General features: G+C 36.6%; 1 protein-coding gene across 5 annotated transcripts in view; it reads right to left on the bottom strand.

Moving 5' to 3' along the window:
• Positions 1-17,062, bottom strand: part of tent2 (terminal nucleotidyltransferase 2) — a 115,191-nt gene that overhangs the window by 31,239 nt on the left and 66,890 nt on the right. For all 5 annotated transcript variants that reach the window (XR_011357758.1, XR_011357763.1, XR_011357769.1 and 2 more), the window contains 3 exons: positions 15,715-15,791; positions 6,070-6,198; positions 3,012-3,055 (listed from right to left, as the gene is read on the bottom strand). Coding sequence is in view for 2 of the 5 variants with exons in the window: in XM_069938458.1 (XP_069794559.1) it covers positions 3,012-3,055; positions 6,070-6,198; positions 15,715-15,791 (250 nt within the window). In the remaining 3 variants the exon portion in view is untranslated. The remainder of the gene's footprint in view (positions 1-3,011; positions 3,056-6,069; positions 6,199-15,714; positions 15,792-17,062) is intronic.

The raw sequence follows: 17,062 nt of genomic DNA, 5'->3' as shown, positions 1-17,062 counted from the left end.
GAGTGCACAGAAGATTTACTAGGATGTTGCCTAGACTTTAGGAACTGAGTTACAAGGAAAGGTTAAACAGGTAAGGACGCTATTCCCTGGAGTGTAGAAGAATGAGGGGAGATTTGATAGAGGTATTTAAAATTATGAGGGGGGTAGACAGAGTAAATGTAGATAGGCTTTGTCCACTGAGGGGAGTGAGATACAAACCAGAGAACATGGGTCAAGAGTGAAAGGAGAAACGTTTAGGGGGAAAACATGAGGGGGAACTTCTTCACACAGAGAAGGTGGGAGTTTGGAACGAGCTGCCAGCTGAAGTGTGAATGAGGGTTCAATTTTAACATTTTAAGAAATTGGACAGGGACATGGATGGGAGAGGTATACAATACAGACCAGGCAACAACAACAAAAAAAAGGTTCTACAAATAATAGGGAATCCAGCACTGGTCACTGCAGCAAAGCGCTGGTCATGTCTCAATCTGAGAACCATCCCTCCACTACTACCCTCTGATTCCTATCATCAAGCCAACTATGTGTCAATTGCTTAGCTTATCCTTGGTCACATTCTGGGCCAATCTACAATGTTTATCACCAAGACTTCATCAATTCTCTTGGTCACCTCTTCAAAATAAAAATCTCAATTAAAATTAAGTCAATTGCCCATACACAAACCCATGCTAACCATCCTGAATCAGTCCCTCAGAGTCCCCTCGAGCAATTATCCCACCATCGATGTTATGTTCACTGGCTGTAGCTCCTGGACTGCCCTTGCCTCCCTCTTAAATAAGATACAGAATTAGCTACCCTCCAAACTTCAGTTACTTCACCCATGTCTAATCATGAAACAAATGATCTCTGTCAGGGTCTGAGCAATTTCTTCCCTAGCCTCCCAGAATGCTCTTGGATGCACTTAATCAAGCCTTGGTGATTTAAGTTGCCAGCACTTCATTTTGTAATGTATATGTTTCATGGTATCAATTGAATTTTCTTACCTGAATTCCCTACTTCCCTGACCTCTACAGTAAAAAAACATTCCTTGCCCAGCTCCTGTGGCTCCATAATAGAGTAGAGAAGTTTAAAGGAGATAGATCAAAGACACAGAATACAGTACAGGAACAAAATCTTCAGTCCATGTGTCTGTGCCAAACTTGATGCCAAAAAAAAACTGCTGCTTGCACTTGATAGACAACTCTAACCCCTTCATGCTCATGAATCTCACCAGAAGCCTTTTAAATGTTACAATTGTCCTGGAGAAAAGATTCTGACTGTTGATTATCTATTAACACCTCTATCAGGTCTCCCCTCAGCCTTCTACATGCCAGAAAAAATATCAAGTTTATCTAATCTCTCGCATTACACAAAGTCAAATCCAGGCAATATCCTGGTAAAATTCTAAAGCCTCAACATTCTCCCAGCAAGGTGGCAGCCAGAATTACATACAATATTCCAAGTATGGCTTAAAAGTTTTATACAGCTCCAACAGGACCTCCTTACTTTTATACTCTATGCCCTGCCCAATGAAGCAAAGCATAGCATACATCTTCTTTGCCATCCTATCAACTTGCATGGCCACTTTCAAGGAGTGATGGACTACACTCCATATCCCTCTGCACATCAATTCTTTTGATCTACTATTAACTCTATACATTCGCCTTATACTTGACTTCCCAAAGCGTAGCACCATAAGCTTGCCAAGATTAAACTCCATCTGCCATTTTTCTGCTCATAACAGTAACAGATTTATGTCCTGTTGTATTCTTTATTAATGTTCTACACTGTCCACAACTCCATTATTATCTGCATATTTACTAACCCACCCACCTACTTTTTCATCTGTCATTTATGTATATTCAAGGAGAATGACAGGTCTTTTAACTTTTGTACATGACAAACTCTTTCTAAACATTAATAAGACAAAAGGGATGTTTAAAGACTTCCGAAGGAGCAGAGACAACAGCCCCGTCCACATCAATGGCACTGACATGGATCAAGTGCATAACTTCAACTTTTTTAAGGAGTAAATTTTCCAATGACCCGATTTGGACCAACCACAGTGACACTATGATCTAGAAAGCACACCAATGCCACTACTTTCTGAGAAGATCAAGTTAGTTCATCATGTCCCCGAACAAGCTCTACAGGTGTACCATCAAAAGTAAACTTGCTGGATCCATCACAGTGTGGTAAATGACAGCTGCTCTGCTCAAGGGTAGAAGTTTCTGAAAGTGGTAAATGTAGCTTAGAACACAACTTCCATCCATCTGTGAACTCCATCAACATCTCCCACTGCCTAGAAGAGATCCAACATAGCCAAGGACTTATCATACCACTGATACACTCTCTTGTCCCTCCTCCCATCAGGGAAAAGACACAAAAGCGTGAGTTCATGCATCAACTGGCTTAAAGACAGCCATCAGGCTCCAGAATGAACGCCTATCATGGTGCCCTTGTTTTGGATTAATTGATCCTTTCTTTACATTGTAAGTTTATAATCTGTCATTGTGCTTTTGTTCTTTTTCCTGTATACAGCTGTATGAATTTTAAAGTTGTTCTGTTGGACTGCTCACAGATGAACTCTTCTCATTGTGCCAGGTGTGACAAATAAATAAACCTAAAGCTTAAACATTTTTTCTTAAAAATAATTCCATAATAGCTCATATCTTAAAAAGTGATTAGATACTTCTCACTATCTTAGACTATAATCCTAATTAAAAAATAAAAGATTTAGGAGGCTTTTTAAAAAAAAATACAATTTCCTTTGTGCATTAAGGGGACTTGCTCTCAATTTTGGTTTGGTCATGACCACTCTGCCCCTCACCAAGGATAGGTTTGGTACAAATATGAATTCTAGAGGGAAGGTAGAATGTGCTATTTAATGCACCAGTACATTTGTAATTTGTGTGTACGTGGACATCAAATCCCTTTGTGTTACATTTAAGTTAAAACTACCTTTGGATCAGAATACAGTAGTCAAACTTTTCTTACGCTAAAACATCCTAATCAATACAAAGAATGGTACTTACTGGATAATCCTTCTGGAGAGATGGAATGACAGGTTCAGGTAAAGCTTAAAAGCAAAGAAAAAAAAAAAATGGAAAAACAAGTTACAACCAAAACACGATTTTAGTTGTATATTAAATGGTGAAATCTCAGAAGTGCTGCAGGAAATATTTTTTTTTAATTGATTTTTAAAAATGTCCATATTATACTTCATATTTATTTATGCACCTATGAAACTGCTAGATATTATTCACAAGTCAGTTTTATCAGTGAATTGTAATGCCAAAAATGGAAACGAAGTAACATTTATATTTGACTATATTAGAATTAGCAGCAAAATATTCTCCCAAGGATTAATAAAATGAAAACTTTAATGAATTTACCAAATATGTACTTTAAATCTTGTATCTATTTTCCACAGAAGGAGTAGTCCGCGCAGTGGGGCAGCACGAGAAGCGCAACAATATTGCAGCGCTAGCGATCGGGCCTGGGGTTCAAATCCCACACTTTAAGGAGTTTGTATGTTCTCCCCATGTCTGCATGGGTTTCCGCTGGGTGCAGGTCAATTGGGTGTAATTGGACAGCTCAGGCCAAAAAGGCTTGTTCCCATGCTGTATATCTAAATTTAAATTTAATTTTTAAAACATTTAGAAAGTGTAAAGTGGTGGAGAGAAACAGATTCAACTGGTGTTGGAATCCTATGGTAGCCAGCCTGGGCTATTCTGACAATATGAGCTGTACAAGAGGATTGGAATACCAAACTCTAGGGTTTCCCTCCGAATTTGCACCATCCTGATCTGGAAATTATTACAGGATTAAAATCTAGGAACCTTTTCTTTAGCAGCAAGGCAACATTTGATCTCTCAAGTCTGCATCACAATTTAAAAAGATAATGGCTGATCCTCTACCTCAATTATTTTCCTGTCTCACAATCTGTTCTGCATGGAATTTAGGAGAGAAAATTGTAAAGATCCTCCACCCTCCAAGTGAAACTATTTCTCATCTAAGTTTTAAATGATTCACTATTTATATTCATTTTATATAATGTATTTTGGTTCTAGACTCCTTCATCAGAGGAAGTATTCTCTCTCCAATCCTGTTGCACCTGCTATGAATTTTGTGCACTTCAATGAGTCAATGTGAAAAGAGGAGGCTTAATTGACTCCATTTTCCTTTTATGACAGGATCCAGTCTGGTATAGCTTTGAGTGAGTCAAATAGGAAGTTTGCAGACACTGTGATTGTAGTGCAATACACAAAAGTGCTGAAGAAACTCAGATGATTATGCTGCAAAGGAATAATAGGAACCAACCTGTGTCCTTTGTCAACCTACATCTTTGCCACATTCTGCCAAGGGCTAATATTTCCACTATTTTAGGCAAGGAGACCAAAGTGGGCACAATGATCCAGGTGTTTTCTCATCAAGGCCCTTATCATTTAATAGGTACTTCAAATATATTCCTTAAAAATGTATTTTTACTGTCTTAGAGGTAGGGATCTGATGGAAGGCAATATATAGGCCAACTAAAATTGGAAAAAACTTTCTGATGAATCAAAATTTTAAGAACTAATCATCAACAAAAGGCAAGCCAAACACACAAATGCAGAAATTCATGGAGTTATATTGGAAAAGGATTATAATATTAATTTAACAGAGCAGGTCCTGCACCATCCATAGGAACCAAAAGGTCATATTTCAGGCCTGAGCCCTTAACATAACAATTACAGCACGGAAACAGGCCATTAGGCCCTTCTAGTCCGCACCGAACCAAACACTCCTCTCTAGTCCCACCTACCTGCACTATGACCATAACCCTCCACCTTCTTCTCATCCATATACCTGTCCAGCTTTTTCTTAAATAATAAAATTGACTCTGTCGCCACTATTTCTCCCGGAAGCTCATTCAACACCGCTACCACTCTCTGAGTAAAGAAGTTCCCCCTCATGTTACCTCTAAACCTCTGCCCCTTAACTCTTAACTCATGTCCTCTTGTTTCAATTTCTCCTACTCTTAACGAAAATAGTCTATCCACATCCATTCTGTCTATCCCTTTCATAATCTTAAATACCTCTATCAAATCCCCTCTCAACCTTCTACGCTCCAAAGAATAAAGACCTAATCTGCCCAATCTCTCCCTGTACTCGAGATGCTTAAACCAGGTAACATTCTGGTAAATCTTCTCTGCACTCTCTCCACTCTGTTTATATCCTTCCTATAATTAGGCGACGAGAACTGCACACAGAACTCTAAATTAGGCCGCACCAACGCCTTATACAATCTCAACATCACTTCCCAACTCCTATATTCCATGCAATGATTGATAAAGGCCAGCATACCAAAAGCCTTCTTCACCACCCTATTCACGTGAGTTTCTAACTTCAGAGAATGATGTACCGTTACTCCTAAATCCTTCTGCTCTTCTGTATTCATCAATGCTCTCCCATTTACTACGTATGTCCTGTTCTGATTCTTCTTACCAAAATGAAGCACCTCACACTTATCAACATTAAATTCCATCTGCCATTTTTCAGCCCACTTTTCTAAGCAGCCCAAATCCCTCTGCAATCCTTGAAAACCTTCTTCATTATCCACTATTCCACCTATCTTAGTATCGTCTGCATATTTACTAATCCAATTCACCACCCCATCATCTAGATCATTAATGTATATAACGAACAACCTTCATCAAGGTACGAGCAAAATTCATCAACCTTCATCAAGGTACGAGCAAAATTCAGGCAAGCACCTGAATAAAATCACAAGGAGTAGAGAGGAGGGACGATGGGGCAGGGGGAGGAGCACAGGCTACTAAGTATTCATATATTGAATATGGGTGGGAGGGCAGAAGAGAAAAGTACTGACAAAGGATAGGGATTGTGGCTAGCATTCCAAATGGAGAAGGGATAGACAGCCAGAGGAAAGGAGACAGAGGGAAAGAGAAATGGGGAGGGACAGAAATGGAAACTGGTGTTGATACCATCTGGTGACCTGCTAAGTTTCTCCAGCACTTTTGTGTACTGCACTACAATCTGAGCATCTGCAGACTTTCCCGTTTAATAATGTCAATTAAACTTACTTACTTTGTAGATAGTGCAATACCATCAGTACTAAAGAGTAGCTGTTCAATGTGCCACGACTAGCATCATTTATTCCATGGTAACGTGCCCACTTTTTCACAACCAGGACTAGAGGACGAACACGGCTCTCAGCTGAATAAAAACAAAATTAACAATAATTTAGGAAAAAGTGAAAACACAAATCAAGAGAAACTCAGCAGGTCAAACGGTGTCCTTTATATAGCAAAGATTTAAAAAAAATGAAATTTCAGGCTTAAGCCCTTCATCAAGGTATAAAATTTAGGAAAACTTACTAGAGCAATGGTATTTTAAAACATTCCACAATGTCATTTTGCCTGCATTTGTAAAAGATATGTAACAGCAGACAATGAATTATATTTAAAACATTCTGAATCAATTTCTACATAAATTACACAATCAGTTATGGCACTAAACAGAAAAGTGTGAATGCTAGAGATTTCAATCAATGCTGAATCACCCAGGAATATAAAATCCATGCATATAGGTAACTAACTATACCACTATACCAATTTTCATCCAACCAAAAGGGCATCAGTCGCAAATTGATTCTTTCCTCCAATTTTTATTTTTAGGAACATTCTATTTTTTTTTAAAAAAGGAATTCATCCTTAGTAAAAAGTCAAACAACTTAGAATGCTCTCTGAAATGTTAATAGATGATTAATATTGCTTACAAAAAAAGGAACATTCCTCATTTAGACTGGAAAATTTCTTCTGCAACTAAAACCTGTTCAAGGAAACAACACTGACCTCTCCTGGGCAATATTATTCGAAAAATAATTACAGTTCTTTGGAAATGTTACAGCCATGGAAGCAGAGAGCACCGGAGGAAATAATTTGAACCAATATGTCCAGATTGGTCTGCGGCAGGTCAATACAAAAGTAATATGCAAATCTGCACAATAATTAATTATGTTCTTGTTGATTGCCAAACATGCAACCTTTATTCAAAAAGTTTCTTTCCAACAGCTATCAGAATCTTGAACCTCCCTTAAACTAATCCTAGACCGCACCAACAGCACAAAAGGACTCCCTGCACTATTGTAAGTCACTATTTGCATGAGGAATACTGTTAATGTTTATTATATCTCTTGTATTTTTATTGTCTTTATATTTCATTTAAGTTTACTATTATAGTTTGTTTTAAACAAGCTCCTGTTCAGCTGCAAATAAGAATTTTGGTGCATATGTACACAGTACAATGCATACAACAGAAAACTATCCTTCAATTTGATACTATCTTTATGTTCATTCGTTAGCCACAGACTGATTCTCAAGATTTTTTTGGCTGCAGAATATATTTGTTCTTTTTTAAATTTTATTTTTCACACTATGAACCATATCAATCAAAATATACACAAACATTTCCCTCTTAAATATACAGTGTCATTTTACCCCCCTACCTTCCCTGCCCCCCCTTCCCACCCCCCTCCATACCCATTAAACGTTCAACATATACAACAATATCATTAAACAATGTCATCACACAATGAAAATAAAGAAGAAAATTCTGTCATCTACTTTTACACACTGGGTCAGGTCATTTTGTCCTCTCATTTTATCATTTTAAGGGGTGGAGGTCCGAGGTAGGCCCTCTCTGTTGTGTTCCATGTACGGTTCCCAAATTTGTTCAAATAATGTGACTTTCTTTTTTTAAATTATATGTTATTTTTTCCAATGGAATACATTTATTTATTTCCATGTACTATAGCTGTACTCTCAAGCTCTCTTCTGATTTCCAAGTTGACATTATACATTTTTTTGCTACAGTTAAGGCTATCATAATAAATCTTTTTTGTGCTTCATCCAGTTTGATGCCTAATTCTTTACTTCTTATATTAAGAAGGTCTTTGATTTTTTGGTATGTTGCTTTTTGTGATTTTATTTAATACCTGATTTAGATCTTCCCAAAGCTTTTTCACTTTCTCACATGTACTTTCTCAATTGCATGTACAGTTGTTCCCATTTCCTTCTTACAGCAAAAATATCTATCTGATAATGTTAGGATCCCATTTATTTAACTTTTGGGATTTGATATATAACCAGTGTACCCAATTATATTGTATCATGTGTAACTTCATGTTTATTATATTTTTCATAGTTCCAGAGCATAACTTTTTCCATATTTCATTTTTTATCTTTATGTTTAAATCTTTTTCCCACTTCTGTTTGGGTTTATAGATTATTTCATCATTTTCCTTCTCTTGCAGCTTGATGTACATGTTTGTTATAAATCTTTTTATTATCGTTGTTTCTATAATCACATATTCAAAGCTGCTTCCTTCTGGTAATCTCAGTCTGCTTCCCAATTTGTTCTTTAAGTAGGTTTTCAGTTGGTGGTATGCAAACATTGTACCATGAGTTATTCCATATTTGTACTTCATTTGTTCAAATGATAAATTATTTCCCAAAAAACAATTTTCTATTCTTTTAATTCCTTTTCTCTCCCATTCTCTAAAGGTAAGGTTATCTATTGTGAAAGGGATTAGTTGATTTTGCGTCAATAATAATTTTGATAGTTGATTTTCATCCCACTTATAAAGTATATGTTCTGGTACCTTCTCCCCTATTTCATCTTGGTCCAATCTGGTTTTTCCCTTATTTGATAAAAAATCTGATAGATACCTTAATTGTGCTGCTCTATAATAATTTTTAAAGTTTGGTAGATGCAAACCACCTTGTTTGTACCATTCTGTTAATTTATCTAGTGCTATCCTTGGTTTCCTCCCTTTCCATAAGAATTTCCTTATTATTCTCTTTCGTTCATTGAAGAATTTCTCTGTTAAGGGAATTGGTAATGATTGAAATAAGTATTGTATCCTTGGGAAGATATTCATTTTAATTCAATTTACCCTCCCTATCAATGTTAGTAGCAATTCTTTCCTATATTCTAAGTCATCCTGTAATTTCTTCATTAATGGCTGATAATTTAATTTGTATAGGTGGCCTAAATTATTATCTAATCTAATACCTAGGTATCGGATTGCTTGTGTTTGCCATTTAAATGGTGATTCTTTTTTAAACTCTGTGTAATCCGGATTATTAATTGGCATCGCTTCACTTTTATTTGCATTGATCTTGTACCCGATATTTCTCCATATTCCTTCAATTTCTTATGTAGTTCTTTTATTGATAATTCTGGTTCTGTTAAGTATACTATGATGTCATCTGCAAATAAACTGATTTTATATTCCTTCTCCTTTATTTTTATACCTTTTATTTTAATTTCTGTTCTTATCAGTTCTGCCAACGGTTCTATTGCTAAAGCGAACAGTGAGGGAGATAGGGGACATCCCTGCCTAGTTGACCTACTTAATTGAAATTGGTTCGATACATATCCATTTACTGTCACCTTCACCAATGGTCCCTTATATAATGCTTTAATCCAATTAATATATTTTTCTGGTAGGTTGAACCACTGTAATACTTGGAATAAATAATTCCATTCTACCCTGTCAAAGGCTTTCTCTGCATCTAAAGCAACAGCCACTGTTGGTATCTTATCTCCCTTGTACTGCATGGATTAAGTTAATGAACTTACAGACATTGTCTGTTGTTCGTCTTTTCTTAATAAATCCAGTTTGATCTTGTTTTACTATTTTTCGTACACAGTCGGCCAATCTGTTTGCTAATAGTTTTGCTATTATCTTATAATCGGAATTAAGTAGAGATATTGGTCTATGTGATGCTGGTGTTAGTGGATCTTTCCCAGTCTTTGGTATTACTGTAATTATTGCTGTTTTACATGAATCTGGCAAGTTTTATGTTTCTTCTATCTGGTTCATTACTTCCAGGAGAGGAGGAATTAATAACTCTTTAAATGTTTCATAGATTTCTATTGGGAGTCCATCTTCTCTGGGCGTTTTATTGTTCGGTAGCTTTTTTAATATATCCTGTATTTCCTCTATTTCAAATGGTTTTATCAATTTGTTTTGCTCCTCTTCTTGCAATTTCGGTAGTTCAATTTTAGCTAAAAACTCATCTATTTTGTCTTCTCAGTTCGGTATAATTGCTTGTAGAATTCCTTAAAGTTTTAATTGATCTCTTTTGGGTTATATGTAATTTGTTTGTCTGTTTTCCTTGATGCCAATACAGTTCTTTTAGCTTGTTCTGTTTTAAGTTGCCAGGCTAGTATTTTGTGCGTTTTTTTCTCCTAGCTCGTAATACTTTTGCTTTATTTTCATTATGTTTTTCTCCACCTTATACATTTGTAATGTTTCGTATTTTATTTTTTTTGTCCACCATTTTTTTTGTTGTATCTTCCCTTGTTGCTAGTTCTTTTTCTGTACTTACTATTTCCCTTTCCAACTGTTCTATTTCCCAATTGTAGTCCTTTTTCATCTTCGTTACATAACTTATTATCTGCCCTCTAATGAAGGCTTTCATTGCATCACATAATATAAATTGGTCTTTCACTGATTCCGTATTTATTTCAAAGTACATTTTAATTTGGTGCTCAATAAATTCTCTAAATTCCTGTCTTTTAAGTAGCATGGAGTTTAATCTCCATCTATATGTTCTTGGTGGGATGTCCTCCAGTTCTATTGCTAATAACAGGGGTGAATGATCAGATAACAATCTAGCTTTATATTCCGTTTTCCTAACTTTCCCTTGGATATGGGCTGACAACAGGAACAGGTCAATCCTTGAGTATGTTTTATGTCTACTCGAATAATATGAGTATTCCTTCTCCTTTGGGTGTTGCCTCCTCCATATATCCAAAAGTTGCATTTCCTGCATTGATTTAACAATAAATTTGGCTACTTTGTTCTTTTTGCAAGGTTTCTGTCCAGTTTTATCCACCTTTGGGTCCAAATTAAGGTTAAAATCTCCTCCTATCGATATATTCCCTGCGTATCTACAATCTTCAAAAAAAATTTTACATAAACTTTTGATCCTCTTCATTAGGTGCATATATATTGACCAAATTCCAGAATTCTGAATATATCTGACACTTTATCATTACATATCTCCCTCCTGGATCTATTATTTCCTTCTCTATTTTGATTGGTACATTTTTATTGATTAATATAGCTACACCTCTGGCTTTTGAATTATATGATGCTGCCACTACATGCCCTACCCAGTCTCAGAATATATTTGTTGACACCAATGACAAATCTCCTTAATGTCTGCCAATGTGCATCTACTACTGTTCATTTTAATTTCTGGGTTCATTTTAGCCAATTTTGCCTTTATTGCTTAATAATGCCTTTAAAGTCAAGACACATGTTGCAGACCCAGGTCAATTGCACGCAAACTGAATATGACATTTTATTATATAACAGGTTGTACCTCTGTAATCTGTTGACATTGGGACCTGGCCATTACTGGACCACAGAAAATGTTGGAAAACAGAAATTGACCCCTAAGGGAACTGTAGCAGCTCACTACAGTACATAAAATGACCGACAACTGCGCAGACCACGAGGGAACCAACTACATTCCCCCCAGGTGACAACCCACATGGTGGGAAAGAGTGAACAATGGTGGGAACGCCACCCAGTCTGAGATCGGCGCTGCAGTGATGTCACTCCCAATATCAGCAGTGAGGAGTATAAGCAGAGCTGCCAGTGCAATGAATCAGTCTTTGATTTCGAGTGTGTGTGTACATATTAGCACTAGTATATGTTCTGCACTTCGGCTTCTTGGATGACATCTTGAAGGGCTAAAAATACAGCTGAATATAAATTAACAGGATTGTACCACTAGAACACTCAGCTCCAGTGTAAACAGATTTTGGTGCATTAGTGCTGCCAAAAATGTCACCATGGCGGCAGATTCAAAAGATGTTCGACCATGCGAGTTGCCAGACCACAGAGCACTGGATTAGAGAGGTGCAGCCTGTACAATGAATCATCCCAAAGGATCTTCTACCACGAGATTAATTAATCCTTTCTCAATCTTTGACTAGACCTCAACTCTTATTTTTCCTGGTTGGTTTCAAATATTACACATTTTTAAAATTTAATGAATATGCTCTTAAATTGGATGCATTCGGACAAAGGAGCATTTAATTTTCCCTCTATGCCATCGTTATAACCTTCCTTTCAACCCCATATTGCCACCCTCGATTATATGCTCTTGAAGACCAATGTGATATCACAACTTCTGAGTTAGGGTCAAGATTCCCAAGAACAATGGCATTTTGTAAATAACTTGGAATTTTGCCACCAGCTGAACTACTCTCAAAATGCCAGTGTTGTGTGGGTGCCATTGTGCAAACCAATTTCAAGCCAAAACTAGGGCTCCATTTGTGAATCAATGAAAGACGCAATTAAATTACTGTTAGCTCTCAGCAGGTTATTTTAACTTAAAAAAAAATATGTTCAAGTAAACAAACTGCAGCCCGAAAAGAAATGACCTAACTGGGAATTATGCCATTTTTACTCCATACCAAGTTCAATTCAAAGCTCTCAAAGACAAAAGGTTAGATTTCATAATCAACTTTAAAATACAAACACTATTTTCATCTATGGACTCAATCATAAAAGCTGACTTCTAAAGAGATCTTAATACATGAATTTACAGCAATCAGTGAACACATCTAGGAGAGAAGATTGGAGACAAGTTATTTTCTTGTGATTACATTTAGAAGCCTCCCTAATCTTTACTTTTCTGCACTTCAAATTATTTTAAGATCATTAAATTCATTAAATATTATCCATTTCAGCAGAAACACATTATGCAAGTAAAGGCAGGTCACACCTCAGAATTATAATTTGGGATTCAACTTTAGCCTTCCGAATTCTATGAACACAGATTGTTCCCAGTTTATTTGCAAATTAGATGCATACATGGAAAATCCACTTTGGAAGGCCATGGGCCAAATACAGGCAAATGGAACTGGCTTGATGGACAACTTGTTATTTATATTGTTGCAGGCTTCTTTTATTCTTTATCTTTATTTTGTGTTTATTTTAATAAAGTTACTTTGGGGGTTGGATCAGGGAAAGACACCTTTTTAACAGATGCAAAGGCACCTATGTTCAAAGCTGTAAACAGCACTATTACTGTTCATTTGAAATCCTATAGAAATGAATATTTACTTAAGGTGACATCTATTCAAATAGGAAGCCATCTGCCATACGACTCAGGCATTTGGAAAATTGAAACTGAAACCAGTATTGCTCAAACCAGTCATATGATTAAAACACTTCAAGAAAAATATATAATGTCAACTTGGAAATCAGAAGAGAGCCTGAGAGTACAGCAATGGTACATGGAAATGACTAAATGTATTCCATTGGAAAAAAATAACAATTTAAAAAATAAAGTCATATTATTCAAACAAATTTGGGAACCATACATGGAACACAACAGAGAGGGCCTACCACGGACCTCCATCCCCTAAAATGATAGAATGAGAAGACGACGAAATGAACTGACCCAGTGTGTAAAAGTAGATGACACAATTTTCTTGTTTATTTTCATTGTGTGATGACATTGTTTAATGGGTTTATTGTATTGTATATGTTAAACGTTTAGTGGGTTTGGAGGGGGTGGGAAGGAGGGAGGGAAGGGAGAGGGGAAAATGACACTGTGTATATTCAAGTGGAAATGTTTGTGTGTATTTTGGTTAATATGGTTCATAGTGTGAAAAAAAAAAAAAAAATTTAAAAAAAGGATTTCAATTCAAAGTCACCTGGTGAGTGAGAATTAAAGTGACTTCAGGGAAGACAGGCACTTCTGCTGTTTCTCTTTGTCTGACTTTTGACTGACAAAAGTTCCTGTTGTCCAAGGAAAAGTTAGGAAAACGGAATATAAAGCTAGATTGTTATCTGATCATTCACCCCTGTTATTAGCAATAGAACTGGAGGACATCCAACCAAGAACATATAGACGGAGATTAAACTCCATGCTACTTAAAAGACAGGAATTTAGAGAATTTATTGAAAGCCAAATTAAAATGTACTTTGAAATAAATACGGAATCAGTGAAAGACAAATTTATATTATGGGATGCAATGAAAGCCTTCATTAGATGGCAGATAATAAGTTATGTATCGAAGATGAAAAAGGACTACAATTGGGAAATAGAACAGTTGGAAAGGGAAATAGTAAGTACAGAAAAAGGACTAGCAACAAGGGAAGATACAACAAAAAAAATAATTGGTGGACAAAAAAATAAAATACGAAACATTACAAACATACAAGGTGGAGAAGAACATAGCAGAAGTATTATGAGCTAGGAGAAAAAATTCACAAAATACTAGCCTGGCAACTTAAAACAGAACAAGCTAAAAGAACTGTATTGGCATCAAGGAAAAAGGACAAACAAATTACATATAACCCCAACAGAGATCAATGAAAACTTTATCTGAGTAAAGAAAGCAAGATCATTCTTGCATTTTGATTATAACCATTTTGATTATTATTTCGTCTAACCCTTGCCTGGGTTCATGAAAATATTGAAGTCACAAGTTCTGTAACCTCTATGCGAGGAATAGTGGAATTATGAAAAAATCATTTATATGAAGAAACTTTTCTCTAAAAGCAACTTGCCAAGAATGAGAGTTCTGTGTCTCACCTACTCCATAATTACATCTAAACATCAGTTTAAAGATCTGAGTTACAAGACAAGATTTCTAAGATTTAACTTTGAATGGACTTTTCAGAATTGTGCCCAAGCTGTTATTGTTTGGGTGATACACACATACATGTTTGTTGAGAATCACTGCTCGAGACCCAATTGTTAGTGAAATATTTTGCTTGAGAAAAATTGTCATTGGCCCATTTCCGTTGGAGTTATGAAACTGTGCACAAAACAATTCAATTAGGTACAATTAAAGCAATGGTTTTCAAACTTTCTTTCCACTCACATACCACCTTAGGTAATCCCTTACTAATCACAAAATACTTATGGGATAGAGATTGCATACAGTGGAATGAGAATTTAAGGGGCAGTTTGAAAACCACTGATCAAAAATATTTGTATATTTTTTTACCCCTTCCAAAAAGGTCCTTAAATATTCACAACTTTAAGTCTGACTAACAACAGTTGAAGTGGAATCTGTCAAAAACATCCAACGCTTGTCTCTCAGAGATCACTCATGTTAAAAATTGTTTACACAGCCAAAATCAGGTCAGGCCAACTTTTGACTGCAGGCAGTCACATTCTCCCATAAATCACTGAAAGAAGCCAACAACCTGACGTAATTGTCAGTTCACATTTATCTTATTTAGTTTTAAAAGGATGTGCAAGCTCTCCATTTTCGCCATCTTCCAAAGAAAACTACTGAGGGCTTGTTGCTAGAATTTTTCATCTAAAGTTTGCAAGGAATAGAGAGAAACAATCATTGCAACTACTACACCCTCAAGTGATTCACTCCAACATTCAAGGCAGCGTTACACAAAAAAAGTAACAACTCATTGCAATTTAAAAGATTCAATAACCTGCATGAAGTTTCAAAAGCACTTTTTTTAATAATGCATCACATTTTGAATTGATTTTACAAAAACTAATTTTAGCCCCAAATTCACTTCATGTCAAGAGCAAAAACTTAGCTGCCAATTTGACTGGGCTCCCAGGATTTTCAAGAATATTTTGCAGAATGCCACATATGTTTGTTGCCTAAGAGGCAGATAAAATTATATAATCTATACGGATGTACATGTAGAGTACTTACTAGATGCATAGCTCCTCAGCAGGAATGTATTTCTTATTCCTACGATATTGTTTACATTCAAGTCAAATTCCACACCACTAAAATAAAATTAAGAATAAAAAAGATAATTTAGTTTCAACATTAAAAAATGCTGGATTCAGGAGATGCCCAAGAATTGGAAGTCAGAGCTTTAATTCTGACAAATCACATTAAAAATGAAACTCTATAGCAACTTCAAGCTATATTTTTTTTAAAAAAGATAAGTTTTTCTGGTCAGTTTTGTATAAAATACAAGTTATTTGAGGGATACTTGCAAGTTAACTTTTCATAATGCATGGCCTGTTGAACTATTCATTGCCCGTGAGGAGAAGTGAATGCCAGGCACTGTTCCAATGACTTCAAGTGTGAGGCTGGATTGCAATAATTTCCAGGTCAAATCCTAACACTAAATTTTATCAGGCATCTCCAGAAGTGAATCATGTGAATCAGTGTGTAGCGTGAATAAAAGCTCTCATGACTGGAAGGAGAACACACACTTTTATTAGCTTATAACTGTGGGTAGTGATCTTCAGAAGGGCTTAGGCAGGAAACTATACATGGGTAGGTGAGAGCAGAGCCAGCCATCAGTACAACACACCACCAGTGAATCTCAGTTCACTGCATTCATCCCTTGCTGCAGAATTTAGGGTCTGTGAATGAAGGCAGAGAACACTGATTCAGAAAAAAATTTAAAAAATAGTTAATTACAAATTTAAGTGATCTGGGGGTCTGAAGATCCTGGTGGAGTACCTAAGCACAGGAGGGTCTCCTGTCCCCTTGTGAGGGAGTAGTGGCAAGCGGGGTCTCTGGCTCTACAGTGGAAGGGGATGCACTTTCCTCCTGAACTGGATTTAACTGAGGCCTTGACTGGGGGTGGTGAGAATGAGCTCCATGGCTCATAGGGCACTTGAGGCAACGGACCGGGTTCCACGTCCCTGATGGAAATGGTGTCCTCCCTGCCATCCAGGTACTCCAAATAGGCATACATGGGATTGGCGTGGAGCAGTTTCACCCTTTCCACCAGGGCATCAGTCTTGCTTCTCCTCACACGCTTCTTGAGAAGGACCGGACCAGGAGTGGTAAACCAGGTTGGGAGTGTAGTTCCTGATGCTGATTTTCTCTTGAAATTGAATAGGAGCTCATGAGGAATAGTGTTGGTTGCTGTACATAGTAGCGACCGGATGGAATGGAGTGCCATAGGAAGAACTTACTGCCAGCGTGAGTCTGGAAGGCCACTTGACGAGGGCCAGTTTGACAGTTTTCCAGATCATGGTGTTTTCCTTTTCAACCTGCCCATTCCCCAGGAGTTGTAGTTCTGCTGGATGTGATG

Source organism: Narcine bancroftii, chromosome 1 (assembly GCF_036971445.1).
Source record: "Narcine bancroftii isolate sNarBan1 chromosome 1, sNarBan1.hap1, whole genome shotgun sequence".
NCBI classification, from domain to species: Eukaryota; Metazoa; Chordata; class Chondrichthyes; order Torpediniformes; family Narcinidae; genus Narcine; species Narcine bancroftii.
Note: the sequence above shows the minus strand (reverse complement) of the source record. Positions and strands in the feature narration are given on the sequence as shown.